Raw genomic sequence first — 16,219 nt, 5'->3', positions numbered from 1 at the left:
AAGTCCAGCAAAGAAGTGTTGGCAGCTCTTCCTAAATGGTGTTGCTTCAGCAGACCTTTACAGGGCTGGTGTAAAATTAGGGCTGCTTTTATAAAGTCTAATTTTGCTCCAGAAAACTAACAGGTGCGTACAGGGCGTTATCTACGGCGCACAGGGCGTAATCTACGGCGCACACACTTAATTTTGAGGATCGCCCTATCTCCCTCATTTGCATCTTTGCCTATCAAATAAAGCGGCGTGACTAGCGTAATTTGCGTCAGAGGATGCGCCGGAGTAATTATTTTAGGTAGGACGGAAAAAAACGGATTTTTCGTTTTGAGGATCGGGCGCAAAGATACGCGCGGAGTAAAATTAGAAATCTCGAGTTAAGTCGGCGCATCTGCTTTGTGGATTTGGCCCCATATTTCCCATGATGCTCATCTACACTGCAGAGTGGGAAATGTAGTTCCAAAACATCTGGGGTGCCAAGGTTCGCCATCACTGCTATCGCCATTAGCAGGCTATTGGCCATGGATCCACTCACTGCCAGCTGCCAATCGTGAGAGATGAGGCCCTATTAGGAAACGAATACAGTACAACCTTGGTTTGCATAGCAAGATCACTTATTGTTATCTCACATATATATTATTATTATTATTCTTATAGCCAAATTTACCACCCTAACTCCTCCCACAGCTTTTACACTACATAGACAAGTAATATACCGAAAACGTGCAGATTGTTCCCTATTGGTGGGCTATCACTTTGTGGAATGGTTCACGAAATATCGTAGTTTTTGTGGCGAAATTTGTCGAAACTAGAGTGTGAGATGACAAAAACTGAAAAATCAGGACATGATTTCTAAACTGCCACCACTCCCTCATTTTCAAGCCGACCTACACAAATCTTATATCAAAACGTTCAGCTATCCCGGCTGCCACTACACATGTCCACGACTAACCCATAGGTCTGATCTTTTTCACAATATGACCATTTGTTTGCAACTCACACCATTCATAGACATTCATTGAAATTACACTCTAGACACCTAAAATTTGAAGGGCAATATCTAAACTGCGACTGTACCTTTTTAATATTTTAGAGACATACTATGCAGCAAAATGTAGGGCTGGGTCTTGTGATTCTCACAATATAAAGCTCTTCACTATACGACATATAGTTTTTAAAATACGATCGTTTGAAGAATGACAAGTATTCAGGAGAGGCAAAAAAACTCTGGCCTGTGCTTAGAGCCTGCATAAACATTGGTTTCCTGGCAACACTGAGGCCTCGTACAGACGAGGGGACATGTGCGATGAAAATGGTCCGCGGACCGTTTTCATCGGACATGTGCGCTCTGAGATTTTGGTCTGATGGTTGTACACACCATCAAACCAAAATCCCCGCGGACAGAATACGCGGCGACGTGACGGCGACGCGGCGATGTACGCGACCCCGGAAGTTCAATGCTTCCACGCATGCGTCGAATCACTTCGACGCATGCGAGGGATTTCGGCCGAGCGGACATGTCCGAGGAGTCGTACTGACCATCGGACATGTCCGACGGACATGGTTCCAGCGGACATGTTTCTTAGCATGCTAAGAAACAGTTGTCTGCTGGAAACCTGTCCGCTAGCCCAGGAATCCGGTCCGGTCGGCCCTACACACGACCGAACATGTCCGCGGAAACTGGTCCGTGGACCAGTTTCAGCAGACATGTTCGGTCGTGTGTACGAGGCCTAAGGGGAATTATATTGCTACATTTAGAGGCGCCTCTCTTCTCTTTTATACCCTGTAGCTCCTGCTGGATTTTGCTTCTAATCCCCTTGTGGATGGACATGTTACACAGCCTATCACATTGCTATAATATTTTTATATGGATTATAAACCGAAGGACCTATGAAGAAATGGTTGGGGAATGAATCATTTGAGTTCCCATGATTTCTCATGATAAAATTTGCTTTGATATACAAGTGCTTTGGATTACAAGCATGTTTCTGGAATGAATTATGCTCGGAACCCAAGGTTTACTGTATCTGTAAATACTCAGACTTCGCCCAACTAGCTTTAAAACTCTACCTGTTACAATACCTGTTATACATGTACCTGTTGCATATGTGTACAGATCTGAATGAGGCGGCTGTGGCGGTGGAGCCCCGCACACATCTGGGCCAAATTCAAAAATGTCAGTGACTGAGGGGGAAGGGTGTGGGTGGGACAAATAGCACCACGTTACACCCATAAAGTGCAAAAGATGAAGTTAGCCTTTAACCGGTTCCCGACCGGAGCACGACTATTTACGTCCACAGAATGGCATGGCTGCGCACATGGGCATATATGTATGTCCCCTTTAAGATGCGAGCTGTGTGGTCGCTCACACAGCCGACGGCACGCTCACGACCCTGACGCAAGCTCCGTGACCGCGCCCCCGATCGCCGCCGGTGTCCCGCGATTGGGTCACAGAGCTGAAGAACGGGGAGATGTTAGTGTAAACACAACGGGGTAGATCCACAAAGAAATTACGCCGGCGTATCTATTGATACGCTGGCGTAATTTCAAAATTCCCGCGTCGTATCCTCAAAACAAGATACAACGGCATCTCGGCTAGATCCGACAGGCGTACGTCTTCGTACGCCTTCGGATCTTGGATGCAATTTTTCAGCGGCCGCTAGGTGGCGTTTCCGTCGTAATCCACATTGAGTATGCAAATTAGCTATTTACGGCGATCCACGAACGTACGTCGGCCCGGCGCATTTTTTTTCGTCGTTTGCGTTCGGCTTTTTTCGGCGTATAGTTAAAGCTGCTATATGGTGGCGTACTCAATGTTAAGTATGGCCGTCCTTCCCGCGTACAATTTTGATTTTTTTGCGTTGTTTGCATAAGTCGTTCGCGAATAGAACTTTGCGTAGAATGACATCACCGTCGTAAGCATTGGCTGGTTCCGGTTTAATTTCGAGCATGCGCACTGGGATACCCCCAGGGACGGCGCATGCGCAGTTAAAAAAAACGTTGATTACGTCGGGTCACGACGTATTAACATAAAACACGCCCCCATCACAGCCATTTGAATTCCGCGCCCTTACGCCGCGAGAGATACACTACGCCGCCGTAACTTGTGTCGCGGATTCGTTGTGGATTCAAACCAAAGCAAAATAAGTTACAGCGGCGTAGTGTATCTTAGATACGCTGCGCCCGGCGCAGATGTATGTGGATCTGCCCCCACATCTCCCCATTCTACCTAGGTGACACTGTCACTGATCGTGTTCCCTGTCATCGGGAACAGCGATCAGTGACGTGTCACGACAAGCCACGCCCCCTAACAGAACACGCCCTAGGTGACCTAGGTAACCCCTTCAGCATCCCCTACAGGTTAACCCCTTCACTGCCAGTGTCATTCTTACAGTAATCAGTGCATTTTTATAGCACTGATAGCTGTAAAAATGACAATGGTCCCAAAATGGTGTCAAAAGTGTCCGATGTTTCCGCCATAATGTCGCAGTCACGATAAAAAAAAAAAAATCGCTGATCGCCGCCATTACTAGTAAAAAAAAAAAATCATAAATAAAAATGCCATAAAACTATCCCCCATTTTGTAGACACTATTAGCTGGATTCAGGTACAGTTACGACGGCGTATCAGTAGATACGCCGTCGTAACTCCGAATCCACGCCGTTGTATATTTAAGCGAATGCTCAAACTGAGATACGCTTAAATGTTGCTAAGATACGACCGGCGTAAGTCTCCTACGCCGTCGTATCTTAGCTGTCTATTTACGCTGGCCGCTAGGGGCGTGTACGCTGATTTACGCCTAGAATATGTTAATCAGCAAGATACGCCTATTCACGAATGTACGCACGCCCGTCGCAGTAAAGATACGCCTTTACGTAAGGCGTTTTCAGGCGTAAAGATAAACCACCAAAAAGATGGCGCAGCCAATGTTAAGTATGGATGTCGGAACAGCATAGAATTTTTCACGTTTTACGTTGTTTGCCTAACTCGTCCGTGAATGGGGCTGGGCTTAAGTTACATTCACGTCGAAAGCATTGACTATTTGCGATGTGATTTTGAGCATGCGCACTGGGATACGTTCACGGACGGCGCATGCGCCGTTCGTTGCGTCATTTACGTGATGTCACAATTCATTACCATACAACACGCCCACTACAGCCTACTTTGAATTACGCGTGCTTACGCCGGCCCATTTACACTAGGCCACCGTAACTTAGGACGCAATTTCTTTGTGAATACTGTACTTGCCTCTCTAACTTACGGCGGCGTATCGTATATGAGATGCGCTACGCCCCCGCCTAAAGTTAGGCACAGCTACGTGAATCTGGCTATATAACTTTTGCGCAAACCGATCAATAAATGCTTATTGCGATTTTTTTACCAAAAATATGTAGAAGAATACATATCGGTCTAAACTGAGGAAAAACATTTTTTTTACATTTTTTGGGGGATATTTATTACAGCAAAAAGTAAAAAATATAGATTTTTTTCAAAATTGACGCTCTATTTTTGTTTATAACGCAAAAAATAAAAACCGCAGAGGTGATCAAATACCACCAAAAGAAAGCTCTATTCGTGGGGAAAAAAAGGACGTAAATTTTGTTTGGGGGCCACGCCACACGATCGCACAATCGTCAGTTAAAGCGACGCAGTGCCGAATCGCAAAAAGTGGCCTGGTCATTTGGCTGCATAATGGTCCGGGGCTTAAGTGGTTCCTTAACTCCAGACAGCCATGCTGACTACACAGCCGCTGGTGTGTGCCGCCAGGAAGAGTGCAGATGTGCCAATACTGTGCACAGCACCATTTATCTTTTTTTTTTGCAAACTTTATTGAAATATCAATATGACATTTCATGAAGCTCTTTTAACACAGTGGCATTGGGATGCAGTAGTTTGCGTTGCAACCAGCTGCATGCAGTTTTTTTTTTCAGCGCACACCCTGGACACTATAGGAAACATTTTAATTTGCCTTGCACTGGGACTGTGCTTGGCAGTCCTGCCTACAGCAGTCCCAGCATGCCTGGTGTGAACAAGTCCAAAAAACATTGGGCTAGATTCAGGTAGGGGCGCGCATAGTTACGGCGGCGCAGCGTATCGTATTTACACTACGCCGCCGCAACTTACAGGAGCAAGTGCAGTATTCACAAAGCATTTGCTCCGTAAGTTGCGGCGGCGTAGCGTAAATGGGGCCGGCGTAAGCGCGCGTAATTCAAATGAGGAAGGGGGGGCATGTTTTCTGTCAATGTCTGATGACCTGACGTGATTGACGTTTTTTACGAACGACGAATGCGCCATCCTTGTACATATCCCAGTGTGCATTGCTCCCAAGTACGCCGCAACGACGTATTGTTTCGACATGAACGTAAATGACGTCCAGCCCTATTCGCGAACGACTTACGCAAACGATGTAAAAAATTCAAAAATCGAAGCGGGAACGACGTCCATACTTAACATTGCGTGTGCCACCTAATAGCAGGAGCAACGTTACGCCGAACAAGCCTTACGCAAACAACGTAAAAAACTACCGCCGGGCGCACGTACGTTTGTGAATCGGCCTAACTAGGTAATTTGCATACTCTACGCCGAAAACGACGGAAGCGCCACCTAGCGGCCAGCGTGAGAATGCACCCTAAGATACGACGGCGTAAGAGAATTACGCCAGTCGGATCTTAGGCTAATGTCGGCGTATCTGGCTTTCTGAATACAGAAAGAAGATACGCCGGCGCAGCTTTGAATTTACGTGGCGTATCTATGGATACGCCGGCGTAAATCACGGCTGAATCTAGCCCATTGGTGTTTGACCCTTGTTGGATGTGTAAATTATAAACCCATTAATTTCCGGTAGGAAGTGACTTTCCAGCCAATACTCTTTTCCTCACCGTTGTGTCTCCCCTGGTGTCTGATAAGGGAATTGCTCTTTCTAAAGCCTTTCTTGCACACATTATCTTCCTCTGCTCTGTGGAGGGTGGGGACATGATCCACGGCATTTCTTCCATGTATCTTCTGATGGACCACAAGTTCTGATGTTTGAACAAAGCTCTTCCCGTACTCACAGTTTCTATAGTGTCCATCTCCTTTATGGACTTTCTGGTGCTGGAAAAGGCTGGAATAGCGAGGGAAGCATTTGCCACAATCTGGACATATGAAGTTCCCGGCCTTCGGGATGTGGATCCTCAGGTGTCTGACCATGGAAGACTTGAGACTGAACCTCTTCCCACACTGTGTACACATGAAGAGTTTCTCCCCAGTGTGGACTCTCTGATGGACAATAAGAGACGACTTCCGGGTGAAGCTTTTCCCGCACTCAGTACAGATATATTTCTTTTGTCCACTGTAGTTCTCTTTCCCCAGGTCAGTTTTATGATCGCCATTTTCCACCTTTTCATTCATTTCTGCCTGTCTACCACTGTTCTGTGTGTATTAGCATTGGAGGAGGTTTCACTCTCTGCTCCTGTAGCCATTCTATAATCATATCCAGACATAGAGGGAGGATTTTCTTCTCCTAAAAAAAGATGAATAAAACATTGATCTATTACATATTACTGGTAGTGCAGAACACAATATACCACCCAATATATGATGAGTGAGTGGAGTTTTCTCCAAAAAACACACAAGCTTCTGATTCAAGTGTCCAGGGCAAGGGGTGGGCAGGAGGGGAAGCCGCCCTGGGCGCAGTGGTGGTGGGCACTACATGTTCCAGATTAGACCTGCATGATTATTAGTTACAAAAATTGCGATCTCCATTTAATCCCCCCTCATATGACATCATCCGTGTTGCTAGGACACGCCGTGACCCTAATCTCTGTAAAGAGCCATGGCTCTTTAACCTCCTGAGGCCCGCGCTATAGCCGAATGACGGCTACAGCACGGACCTGAAAATCCAAGTGGACATCAATTGACGTCCGCCCCTTTGCTCGCTCCCGAGCAGGCAGCGGGGAAACTCTGTGCTGGCCGTGTCCCTTGGACACAGCCAAGCACAGATCGCCGTGAACGGCCAATCGGAGTGGCCGTTCGGTAGGCGATCTGTGCGGCCAATGAGAGATGATCTCATATGTAAACATATGAGATCATTTCTCATTGCCGGCTCTCACAGACAGCGTGCTGTCAGGGAGAGAGACCGATCTGTGTCCCTTGTACATAGGGACACAGATCGGTCACCTCCCCCAGTCAGTCCCCTTCCCCCACAGTTAGAACACAATGCAGGGATACATTTAACCCCTTCCTCACCCCCCTAGTGTTAACCCCTTCAATGCCAGTCACATTTATACAGTAATTAGTGCATATTTTTTAGCATTGATCGCAGTATAAATGTGAATGGTGCCAAAAATTTGTCAAAAGTGTCCGATGTGTCCGCCATAATGTCGCCGTCCCAATAAAAATCGCAGATCGCCGCCATTACTAGTAAAAAAAAAAATTCTGTCCCCTATTTTGCAGGTGCTATAATTTTTCGCAAACCAATCGCTTATTGCGATTTTTTTTTTTTTTTTACCAAAAATATGTAGAAGAATACGTATCGGCCTAGACTGAAAAAAACGTTTGTTTGTTTTTTAAAAAATTGGGATATTTATTATAGCAACAAGTAAAAAATATTGTATTTTTTTCAAAATTGACGTTCTTTTTTGTTTATAGCGCAAAAATAAAAAAAACGCAGAGGTGATCAAATACCACCAAAAGAAAGCTCTACTTGTGGGGAAAAAAGGACGTCAATTTTGTTTGGGGGCCACGTCGCACGACCGCGCAATTGTCAGTTAAAGCGACGCAGTGCCGGAAGCTGAAATCTCACCTGGGCAGGAGGGGGGTATATGTGCCCAGTAAGCAAGTGGTTAACCATGTGATCGGCTGTGTCCAATCCCAGCCAGTCACATGTAAATGCTGGTATTCGGCTCTCATCGCCTCTCACTGACCGAGTGTGTGGCAAGGAGAGCCAATCAGCGGCATCTTCTCACAGGGGACATCCAGACATGTAATCAGGGCACTGATCACAATACAGCGCCACCAGTGCCAGCAATCAATGCCTACAAGTGCCACCAATCAGTGCTCATTAGTGATGCCAGTCAGTGCTGGCTATCAGAGCCACCCATTAGCACCACCCATCAGTGCTGCCAGTGCCCACCTGTGCCCATCAGTGCCACCCTAGTAGCGCCCACCAGGGCCACCAAGCAAGCTGCTTTCTGTGGGGGAGTTAACCAGGAGGGAGGGGCCAGGATCACAGAAGAGGGAAGTATAACATGTTTGTTATTTTTACAATCACTTTAACCTCTTCCCGCTGGCTATGCATTTAAAACCTCTTAAAGGGCCGGTAGGCGGCAGTGGAAAGGGGTTAAACTGTTGGATCTTGTTTACAGAAAAAGTCTAAAAAAGTGAACTAACTCTGTGCACCCCCCCCCCCCCCACTGCCCTGGTCCCCGCTGTACTTACCTGAGCTGTCAGTGCCCATACAGCTGGTCCAGGGATTTGAAATCAACCCGGATTACAAATCTCCCGACCACTGGACTGGCTGCAAGGGGCACTGACAGCTCAACATCCCCAGAGGTAAGTACAGCCAGGACCGGGGGTGGGGAGAGTGTAGGGCAGTGATGGCGAACCTTGGCACCCCAGGTGTGTTGGAACTACATTTCCCATGATGCTCATGCACTCTGCAGTGTAGCTGAGCATCATGGGATATGTAGTTCCAAAACATCTGGGGTGCCAAGGTTCGCCATCACTGGTGTAGGGTGTTAGGTACATGGAGCCTAACCCTTTAAATCTAGCACGACAGCCAGGCAATTAGCATTGTGAAAAGGAAAAGGAGACAATCAGCAATGGCAGACCACACATTCCTCAGGAGGACAGCTCCAGATAAAATATTCTCCCCTTAGCTCTGATTCCCCTCTGGAGAGAAGCTGCTCTTTTCATGGGCTGGTGACTACAGAGGAAGTGGGGGCAATCTCCCCAATGGGGACACCACAATAAAAGTATGGCAGCACAGACTAATATAAAGTATCATAGGGATCCGCCCATCATGTCCTGGTGACTACAAAGGAAATGGGGGGGAATCTCCTCAATGGCAACACACAGAAATAAAAAGCAGCCAGATGTCCATCCTACAACACAGACTGTGATCTAAAGCTATGATAACACTGTAGAGGCGCGTAGTCATGGAGATGTGATAACACAGCACACCATACATACACACATACATAGACACACTCACATAGCAACACAGCTTACCGCCCCGCCCCCTGACCCCAGCCCTTCACACCTTCTAGATCCGGTGCTCATGGAAGCGCGAGGGTTTCTGGGAGTTGTAGTTTAGGTGGCCCTGTACACCGCGCAGGGTGGGTAGTACAAGAAAACTGTGACACTACAACAACCAGCAAACATCGCCTCTTTCATACACGGCAGGTCAGGCTGTCATGAGGCCGAGCTGCCGATAGATGTCGCACTCTGCTAGCGAATGACCTTGCCTTCCAACATCAGCGGGTGGGGGTGTGTCCATAGCGTGTTGCGGGATTGGCCCATCTTTGTATCCAATCAGTGTGCGGCAGGAAGACCGAGCGGAAGTGTGACTTTGTTTACAGGTGTCACGGAGGATGTTAGCTATGAGTGTCCGGAGAGCGGCTCCGTGGGGGGTCGGGGCTGCCTGGACTCCGAGGGCTGTGCTGCGCCAGGTCAGATCTACAGTATAGTTTCACCTTAGCTGTTTGTGTCCTGCAGGTGACTCCACACCTCCATTCATGTATATGAGGAACTAGTCCTAGCTGTGTGTGTCCTCCAGGTGTAGGAGAGGTGACCCCACACATCCATTCATTTATATGAAGAACATATATAGGAGAGGTGACTCCACACCTCCATTCATGTATATGAGGAACTAGTCCTAGCTGTGTGTGTCCTACACATATATAGGAGAGGTGACCCCACACCTCCATTCACGTATATGAGGAACTAGTCCTAGCTGTATGTGTCCTACACATATATAGGAGAGGTGACCCCACACCTCCATTCATGTATATGAGGAACTAGTCCTAGCTGTATGTGTCCTACACATATATAGGAGAGGTGACCCCACACCTCCATCATGTATATGAGGAACTAGTCCTAGCTGTATGTGTCCTACACATATATAGGAGAGGTGACCCCACACCTCCATTCATGTATATGAGGAACTAGTCCTAGCTGTATGTGTCCTACACATATATAGGAGAGGTGACCCCACACCTCCATCATGTATATGAGGAACTAGTCCTAGCTGTATGTGTCCTACACATATATAGGAGAGGTGACCCCACACCTCCATCATGTATATGAGGAACTAGTCCTAGCTGTATGTGTCCTACACATATATAGGAGAGGTGACCCCACACCTCCATCATGTATATGAGGAACTAGTCCTAGCTGTATGTGTCCTACACATATATAGGAGAGGTGACCCCACACCTCCATTCACGTATATGAGGAACTAGTCCTAGCTGTATGTGTCCTACACATATATAGGAGAGGTGACCCCACACCTCCATTCATGTATATGAGGAACTAGTCCTAGCTGTATGTGTCCTACACATATATAGGAGAGGTGACCCCACACCTCCATCATGTATATGAGGAACTAGTCCTAGCTGTATGTGTCCTACACATATATAGGAGAGGTGACCCCACACCTCCATTCATGTATATGAGGAACTAGTCCTAGCTGTATGTGTCCTACACATATATAGGAGAGGTGACCCCACACCTCCATTCATGTATATGAGGAACTAGTCCTAGCTGTATGTGTCCTACACATATATAGGAGAGGTGACCCCACACCTCCATCATGTATATGAGGAACTAGTCCTAGCTGTATGTGTCCTACACATATATAGGAGAGGTGACCCCACACCTCCATCATGTATATGAGGAACTAGTCCTAGCTGTATGTGTCCTACACATATATAGGAGAGGTGACCCCACACCTCCATTCACGTATATGAGGAACTAGTCCTAGCTGTATGTGTCCTACACATATATAGGAGAGGTGACCCCACACCTCCATTCATGTATATGAGGAACTAGTCCTAGCTGTATGTGTCCTACACATATATAGGAGAGGTGACCCCACACCTCCATCATGTATATGAGGAACTAGTCCTAGCTGTATGTGTCCTACACATATATAGGAGAGGTGACCCCACACCTCCATCATGTATATGAGGAACTAGTCCTCGCTGTGTCTGTCCTCCAGGTGACCCCACACCTCCATTCATGTATATGAGGAACTAGTCCTAGCTGTGTCTGTCCTCCAGGTGTAGGAGAGGTGACCCTACACCTCAATTCATGTATATGAGGAACTAGTCCTAGCTGTGTCTGTCCTCCAGGTGTAGGAGAGGTGACCCTACACCTCAATTCATGTATATGAGGAACTAGTCCTAGCTGTGTCTGTCCTCCAGGTGTAGGAGAGGTGACCCTACACCTCAATTCATGTATATGAGGAACTAGTCCTAGCTGTGTCTGTCCTCCAGGTGTAGGAGAGGTGACCCTACACCTCAATTCATGTATATGAGGAACTAGTCCTAGCTGTGTCTGTCCTCCAGGTGACCCCACACCTCCATTCATGTATATGAGGAACTAGTCCTCGCTGTGTCTGTCCTCCAGGTGACCCCACACCTCCATTCATGTATATGAGGAACTAGTCCTAGCTGTATGTGTCCTACACATATATAGGAGAGGTGACCCCACACCTCCATTCATGTATATGAGGAACTAGTCCTAGCTGTATGTGTCCTACACATATATAGGAGAGGTGACCCCACACCTCCATCATGTATATGAGGAACTAGTCCTAGCTGTATGTGTCCTACACATATATAGGAGAGGTGACCCCACACCTCCATCATGTATATGAGGAACTAGTCCTAGCTGTATGTGTCCTACACATATATAGGAGAGGTGACCCCACACCTCCATCATGTATATGAGGAACTAGTCCTCGCTGTGTCTGTCCTCCAGGTGACCCCACACCTCCATTCATGTATATGAGGAACTAGTCCTAGCTGTGTCTGTCCTCCAGGTGTAGGAGAGGTGACCCCACACATCCATTCATGTATATGAGGAACTAGTCCTAGCTGTGCCTGTCCTCCAGGTGTAGGAGAGGTGACCCCACACCTCAATTCATGTATATGAGGAACTAGTCCTAGCTGTGTCTGTCCTCCAGGTGTAGGAGAGGTGACCCTACACCTCAATTCATGTATATGAGGAACTAGTCCTAGCTGTGCCTGTCCTCCAGGTGTAGGAGAGGTGACCCCACACATCCATTCATGTATATGAGGAACTAGTCCTAGCTGTGTCTGTCCTCCAGGTGACCCTACACGTCCATTCATGTATATGTGTGTATCCTCCAGGTGTAGGAGAGGTGACCCCATCCATTCATTTATATGACCCCCATCAAATCATTCTCTGCAGCTATTACCTTTTAGAATGTAAGCTCCTTGAGTAGGGCCCTCCTGTTCCTTCTGTATTGATCTGTACTCAGGGCTGGTGCAAGGATTTTTGACACCCTAGGAGAAACCTAATTTTGTCCCCCCGACTCCACCCCTTTTGTCCTGCCTATGTATACCCCACCTTTTTAATGATGCACCCACCAATGCAGCCTCAGCAGCGCCCATCAATGCAGCCTTAGCAGCGCCCACCAATGCAGCCTCAGCAGCGCCCACCAATGCAGGCTCAGCAGCGCCCATCAAATGCAGCCTCAGCAGCGCCCATCAAATGCAGCCTCAGCAGCGCCCATCAAATGCAGCCTCAGCAGCGCCCATCAAATGCAGCCTCAGCAGCGCCCATCAAATGCAGCCTCACCAGTGTTCATCAAATGCATCCTCAGCAGCGCCCATCAAATGCATCCTCAGCAGCGCCCATCAAATGCAGCCTCAGCAGCGCCCATCAAATGCAGCCTCAGCAGCGCCCATCAAATGCAGCCTCAGCAGCGCCCATCAAATGCAGCCTCAGCAGCGCCCATCAAATGCAGCCTCAGCAGCGCCCATCAAATGCAGCCTCAGCAGCGCCCATCAAATGCAGCCTCACCAGTGTTCATCAAATGCATCCTCAGCAGCGCCCATCAAATGCATCCTCAGCAGCGCCCATCAAATGCAGCCTCAGCAGCGCCCATCAAATGCAGCCTCAGCAGCGCCCATCAAATGCAGCCTCAGCAGCGCCCATCAAATGCAGCCTCACCAGTGTTCATCAAATGCAGCCTCACCAGTGTTCATCAAATGCAGCCTCAGCAGCGCCCATCAAATGCAGCCTCAGCAGCGCCCATCAAATGCAGCCTCAGCAGCGCCCATCAAATGCAGACTCAGCAGCGCCCATCAAATGCATCCTCAACAGCGCCCATCAAATGCAGCCTCAGCAGCGCCCATCAAATGCAGCCTCAGCAGCGCCCATCAAATGCAGCCTCAGCAGTGCCTATCAAATGCATCCTCAACAGCGCCCATCAAATGCATCCTCAGCAGCGCCCATCAAATGCAGCCTCAGCAGCGCCCATCAAATGCAGCCTCAGCAGTGCCCATCAAATGCAGCCTCAGCAGTGCCCATCAAATGCAGCCTCAGCAGCGCCCATCAAATGCAGCCTCAGCAGCGCCCATCAAATGCATCCTCAACCGCGCCCATCAAATGCAGCCTCAGCAGCGCCCATCAAATGCAGCCTCTCCAGTGTCCATCAAATGCATCCTCAACAGCGCCCATCAATGCAGCCCACCAGCACCCATCAATGCAGCCTACCAGTGCCCATCAATGAGTGTTTGCTTGCTTCCATTCATTCGGGAGTTGGGACACAGTCCTCCGCTGCTTCTCTGACACTATGTGCGAACGGAGCGGCAACTGCCTGCCGATGCTGAGACTTAGTTGCTTGCAGCAGAGAGAAGAGAGTAGGAACACCAGTGGTCGGGTGCCCCTAGGCAGCAGTGCGCCCTAGGCGGCTGCCTAGTTGTAGCACTGGCCCTGACTGTACTGTAATTGTACAAAAAAAAACAATGTATGGTGCTGCGCTCCAGAGAAATATAAAGTGCTGATGTGACAAAGATAATAAGTGTCACATTTAAATAAAGTGAATGTGCAAATAATCATAAATTCATCAAAAAACTGGAAATAAAATAATATTCAGTAATAAATGTAAAATCCATATAAATAAAAGTCTATGCGGTATATTCCATTGTGAGTCCACACATTAATAACGTGCAAGTGTTAATGTTTCGCAAAAATGATGTACGAATGGTGACTTTAGAGAAAGTGCTGGTTCCTTGAAGTGCTAAATCTCAAAAAATGTGACACTGTGACTTTGGCGATTTGTGATCTTCGGTGCGTTTTATGCCTACAGGTGTACCAGCTTCTTACCGATGTGAGGTAAACCGCATAACAGAGTAATAATAGCTGATCAAATTGTCATATCCTTCAACGATCCCTCCTGGTAATTCCGGTCTATGTGTAGCCTAATTAATTCTTCCTCTATATTTCCTTCTAGAGGGCTTAGGTCAGCATATTTGCACTCAGGGTAACGTGTCAGGTAATAAAAAGAAAGTGTGGAGAAACAAGGAGCCTCTATGGTGAAGTATGTGCGGTAGAGGTAGACCGATATGGGTTTTTCTCTGGCCGATGCCGATATTTAGAAATATCGGGGCGGCCGATATATGATGCCGATTTTTGCGGCCGATATTTTAGGCCGATTTTTATTTTTTATTGGTGGCACTGGCTCATGGCACTGGATGCCACTAATTGGCACTGGAAAGAAGATGGCACTAGCAGAAGGCACTTATTGGCACTGGCAGGTTGCACTGGATGGCACTGAAAGATGGTACTAGCAGGTGGCACTGATTGGCAGATGGCACTGGTTGATAGCACTGGCAGGTGGCACTGGGTGGCAATAGTTAGCACTGGTTGGCATTGGCAGGTGGCACTTATGGCTTTAGTTGGCACTGGTAGGTGGCACTGGCAGGTGGCACTGGATGGAAGGTGGCACTTAATGGCACTGGATGGTGCCACTGGTATTGGCACTGGCAGGTGGCATTGGCAGATGGCACTGGATGGAAGGTGGCACTAATTGGCATTGGCGGATGGCCCTGATGGAAGGTGGCACTAATTGGCACTGGATGGTGGCACTGGTATTGGCACTGGCACTGATGGAAGGTGGCACTAATTGGCACTGGATGGTGGCACTGGTATTGGCACTGGCAGGTGGCATTGGCGGATGGCACTGGATGGTGGCGCTGGTATTGTTACTGGCAAGTGGCACTGGCAGGTGGCACTGGTGCAAAAAAATGGTGCCCCCCCCCCCCCCTCAGTACAGACCCCCTCTCCCTCCAGTATAGACACCCCCCCCCCTGCCCCCCGTAGTACAGACACCAGAGCGGTGTGTGTCCCACGAGCACGGGCCCCACCTCCTCTGTGGGCGTTAACAGAGGAGGGACGCCGCGCTGGGTGTACCAAGATGGCCGTGGCTCCGGAGCTAGGCCGAAGCCACGGTCTTTCCTGATGCTGTGACCACGGGGGCAATCCGCAAATCCGCGGATTGCCGCCGCGGTCACAGCATCAGGAAAGGCCGCGGCTCCGGCCTAGCTCCGGAGCCGTGGCATCGCTAGCGGGAATTGTAAAATATCGGCCCGATTTGGATAAAAATCGGCCGATGCCGATTTCTCCAAAACGGCCAAATATCGGCCGATATATCGGCCGACCACCTAGTACTCACATTTAAAAGTTTACAACTGTGTAAAACAAAACGAGCAGCAAGCAGAAACATCACTTGCGGTGTCCGTATGTTCCTACGCGTGTCGTCGCGGTCATTCTCTGATGAAGTCGCATGACGGTGACGACACGCGTAGAAACATACGGACACCACAAGTGATGTTTTTGTGAAGTCACCATTCGTACATCATTTTTGCGAAACGTTAACACTTACACTTTATTAATGTGTGAACTCATAGTTGAATATACCGCATAGACTTTTATTTATATGGATTTTACATTTATTATTGAATTTTATTGTATTTGCATCTTTTTGATGAATTTATGATTATTTGCACATTTACTTTATTTACATTTGACACTTATTATCTTTTTCACGTCAGCACTTTATATTTCTCTGGAGTGCAGCTCCATATATTGTTTTTTTTGTATTGTATTCTCTTGGGTGGCGTTTGACCAATATGCAACCGATTATTTTATATTGAAATTTTTAGGTAGCGTGGGAATATCTATCATTACATGTACTATAATTGTGCTGTCCCCCCTC

At 47.9% G+C, this 16,219-nt stretch overlaps 2 protein-coding genes across 2 annotated transcripts in view; one reads left to right on the top strand and one right to left on the bottom strand.

Moving 5' to 3' along the window:
* The window catches only part of LOC120931566 (zinc finger protein 585A-like), a 40,834-nt gene extending 31,378 nt beyond the window's left edge, over positions 1-9,456 (bottom strand). The window contains exons 1-2 of the mRNA XM_040343135.1: positions 9,230-9,456; positions 5,868-6,490 (exon numbers count right to left, since the gene is read on the bottom strand). Coding sequence (XP_040199069.1) covers positions 5,868-6,378 — 511 coding nt within the window. The 5' untranslated portion in view covers positions 6,379-6,490; positions 9,230-9,456. The remainder of the gene's footprint in view (positions 1-5,867; positions 6,491-9,229) is intronic.
* A 38-nt stretch (positions 9,457-9,494) lies between these two features.
* The window catches only part of LOC120931567 (hydroxymethylglutaryl-CoA lyase, mitochondrial-like), a 43,536-nt gene continuing 36,811 nt past the window's right edge, over positions 9,495-16,219 (top strand). The window contains exon 1 of the mRNA XM_040343136.1: positions 9,495-9,638. Coding sequence (XP_040199070.1) covers positions 9,561-9,638 — 78 coding nt within the window. The 5' untranslated portion in view covers positions 9,495-9,560. The remainder of the gene's footprint in view (positions 9,639-16,219) is intronic.

The sequence above is a fragment of the Rana temporaria genome, chromosome 3 (assembly GCF_905171775.1).
Source record: "Rana temporaria chromosome 3, aRanTem1.1, whole genome shotgun sequence".
In the NCBI taxonomy this organism is placed as follows: Eukaryota; Metazoa; Chordata; class Amphibia; order Anura; family Ranidae; genus Rana; species Rana temporaria.
This window is presented reverse-complemented; position numbering and strand designations above follow the sequence as displayed.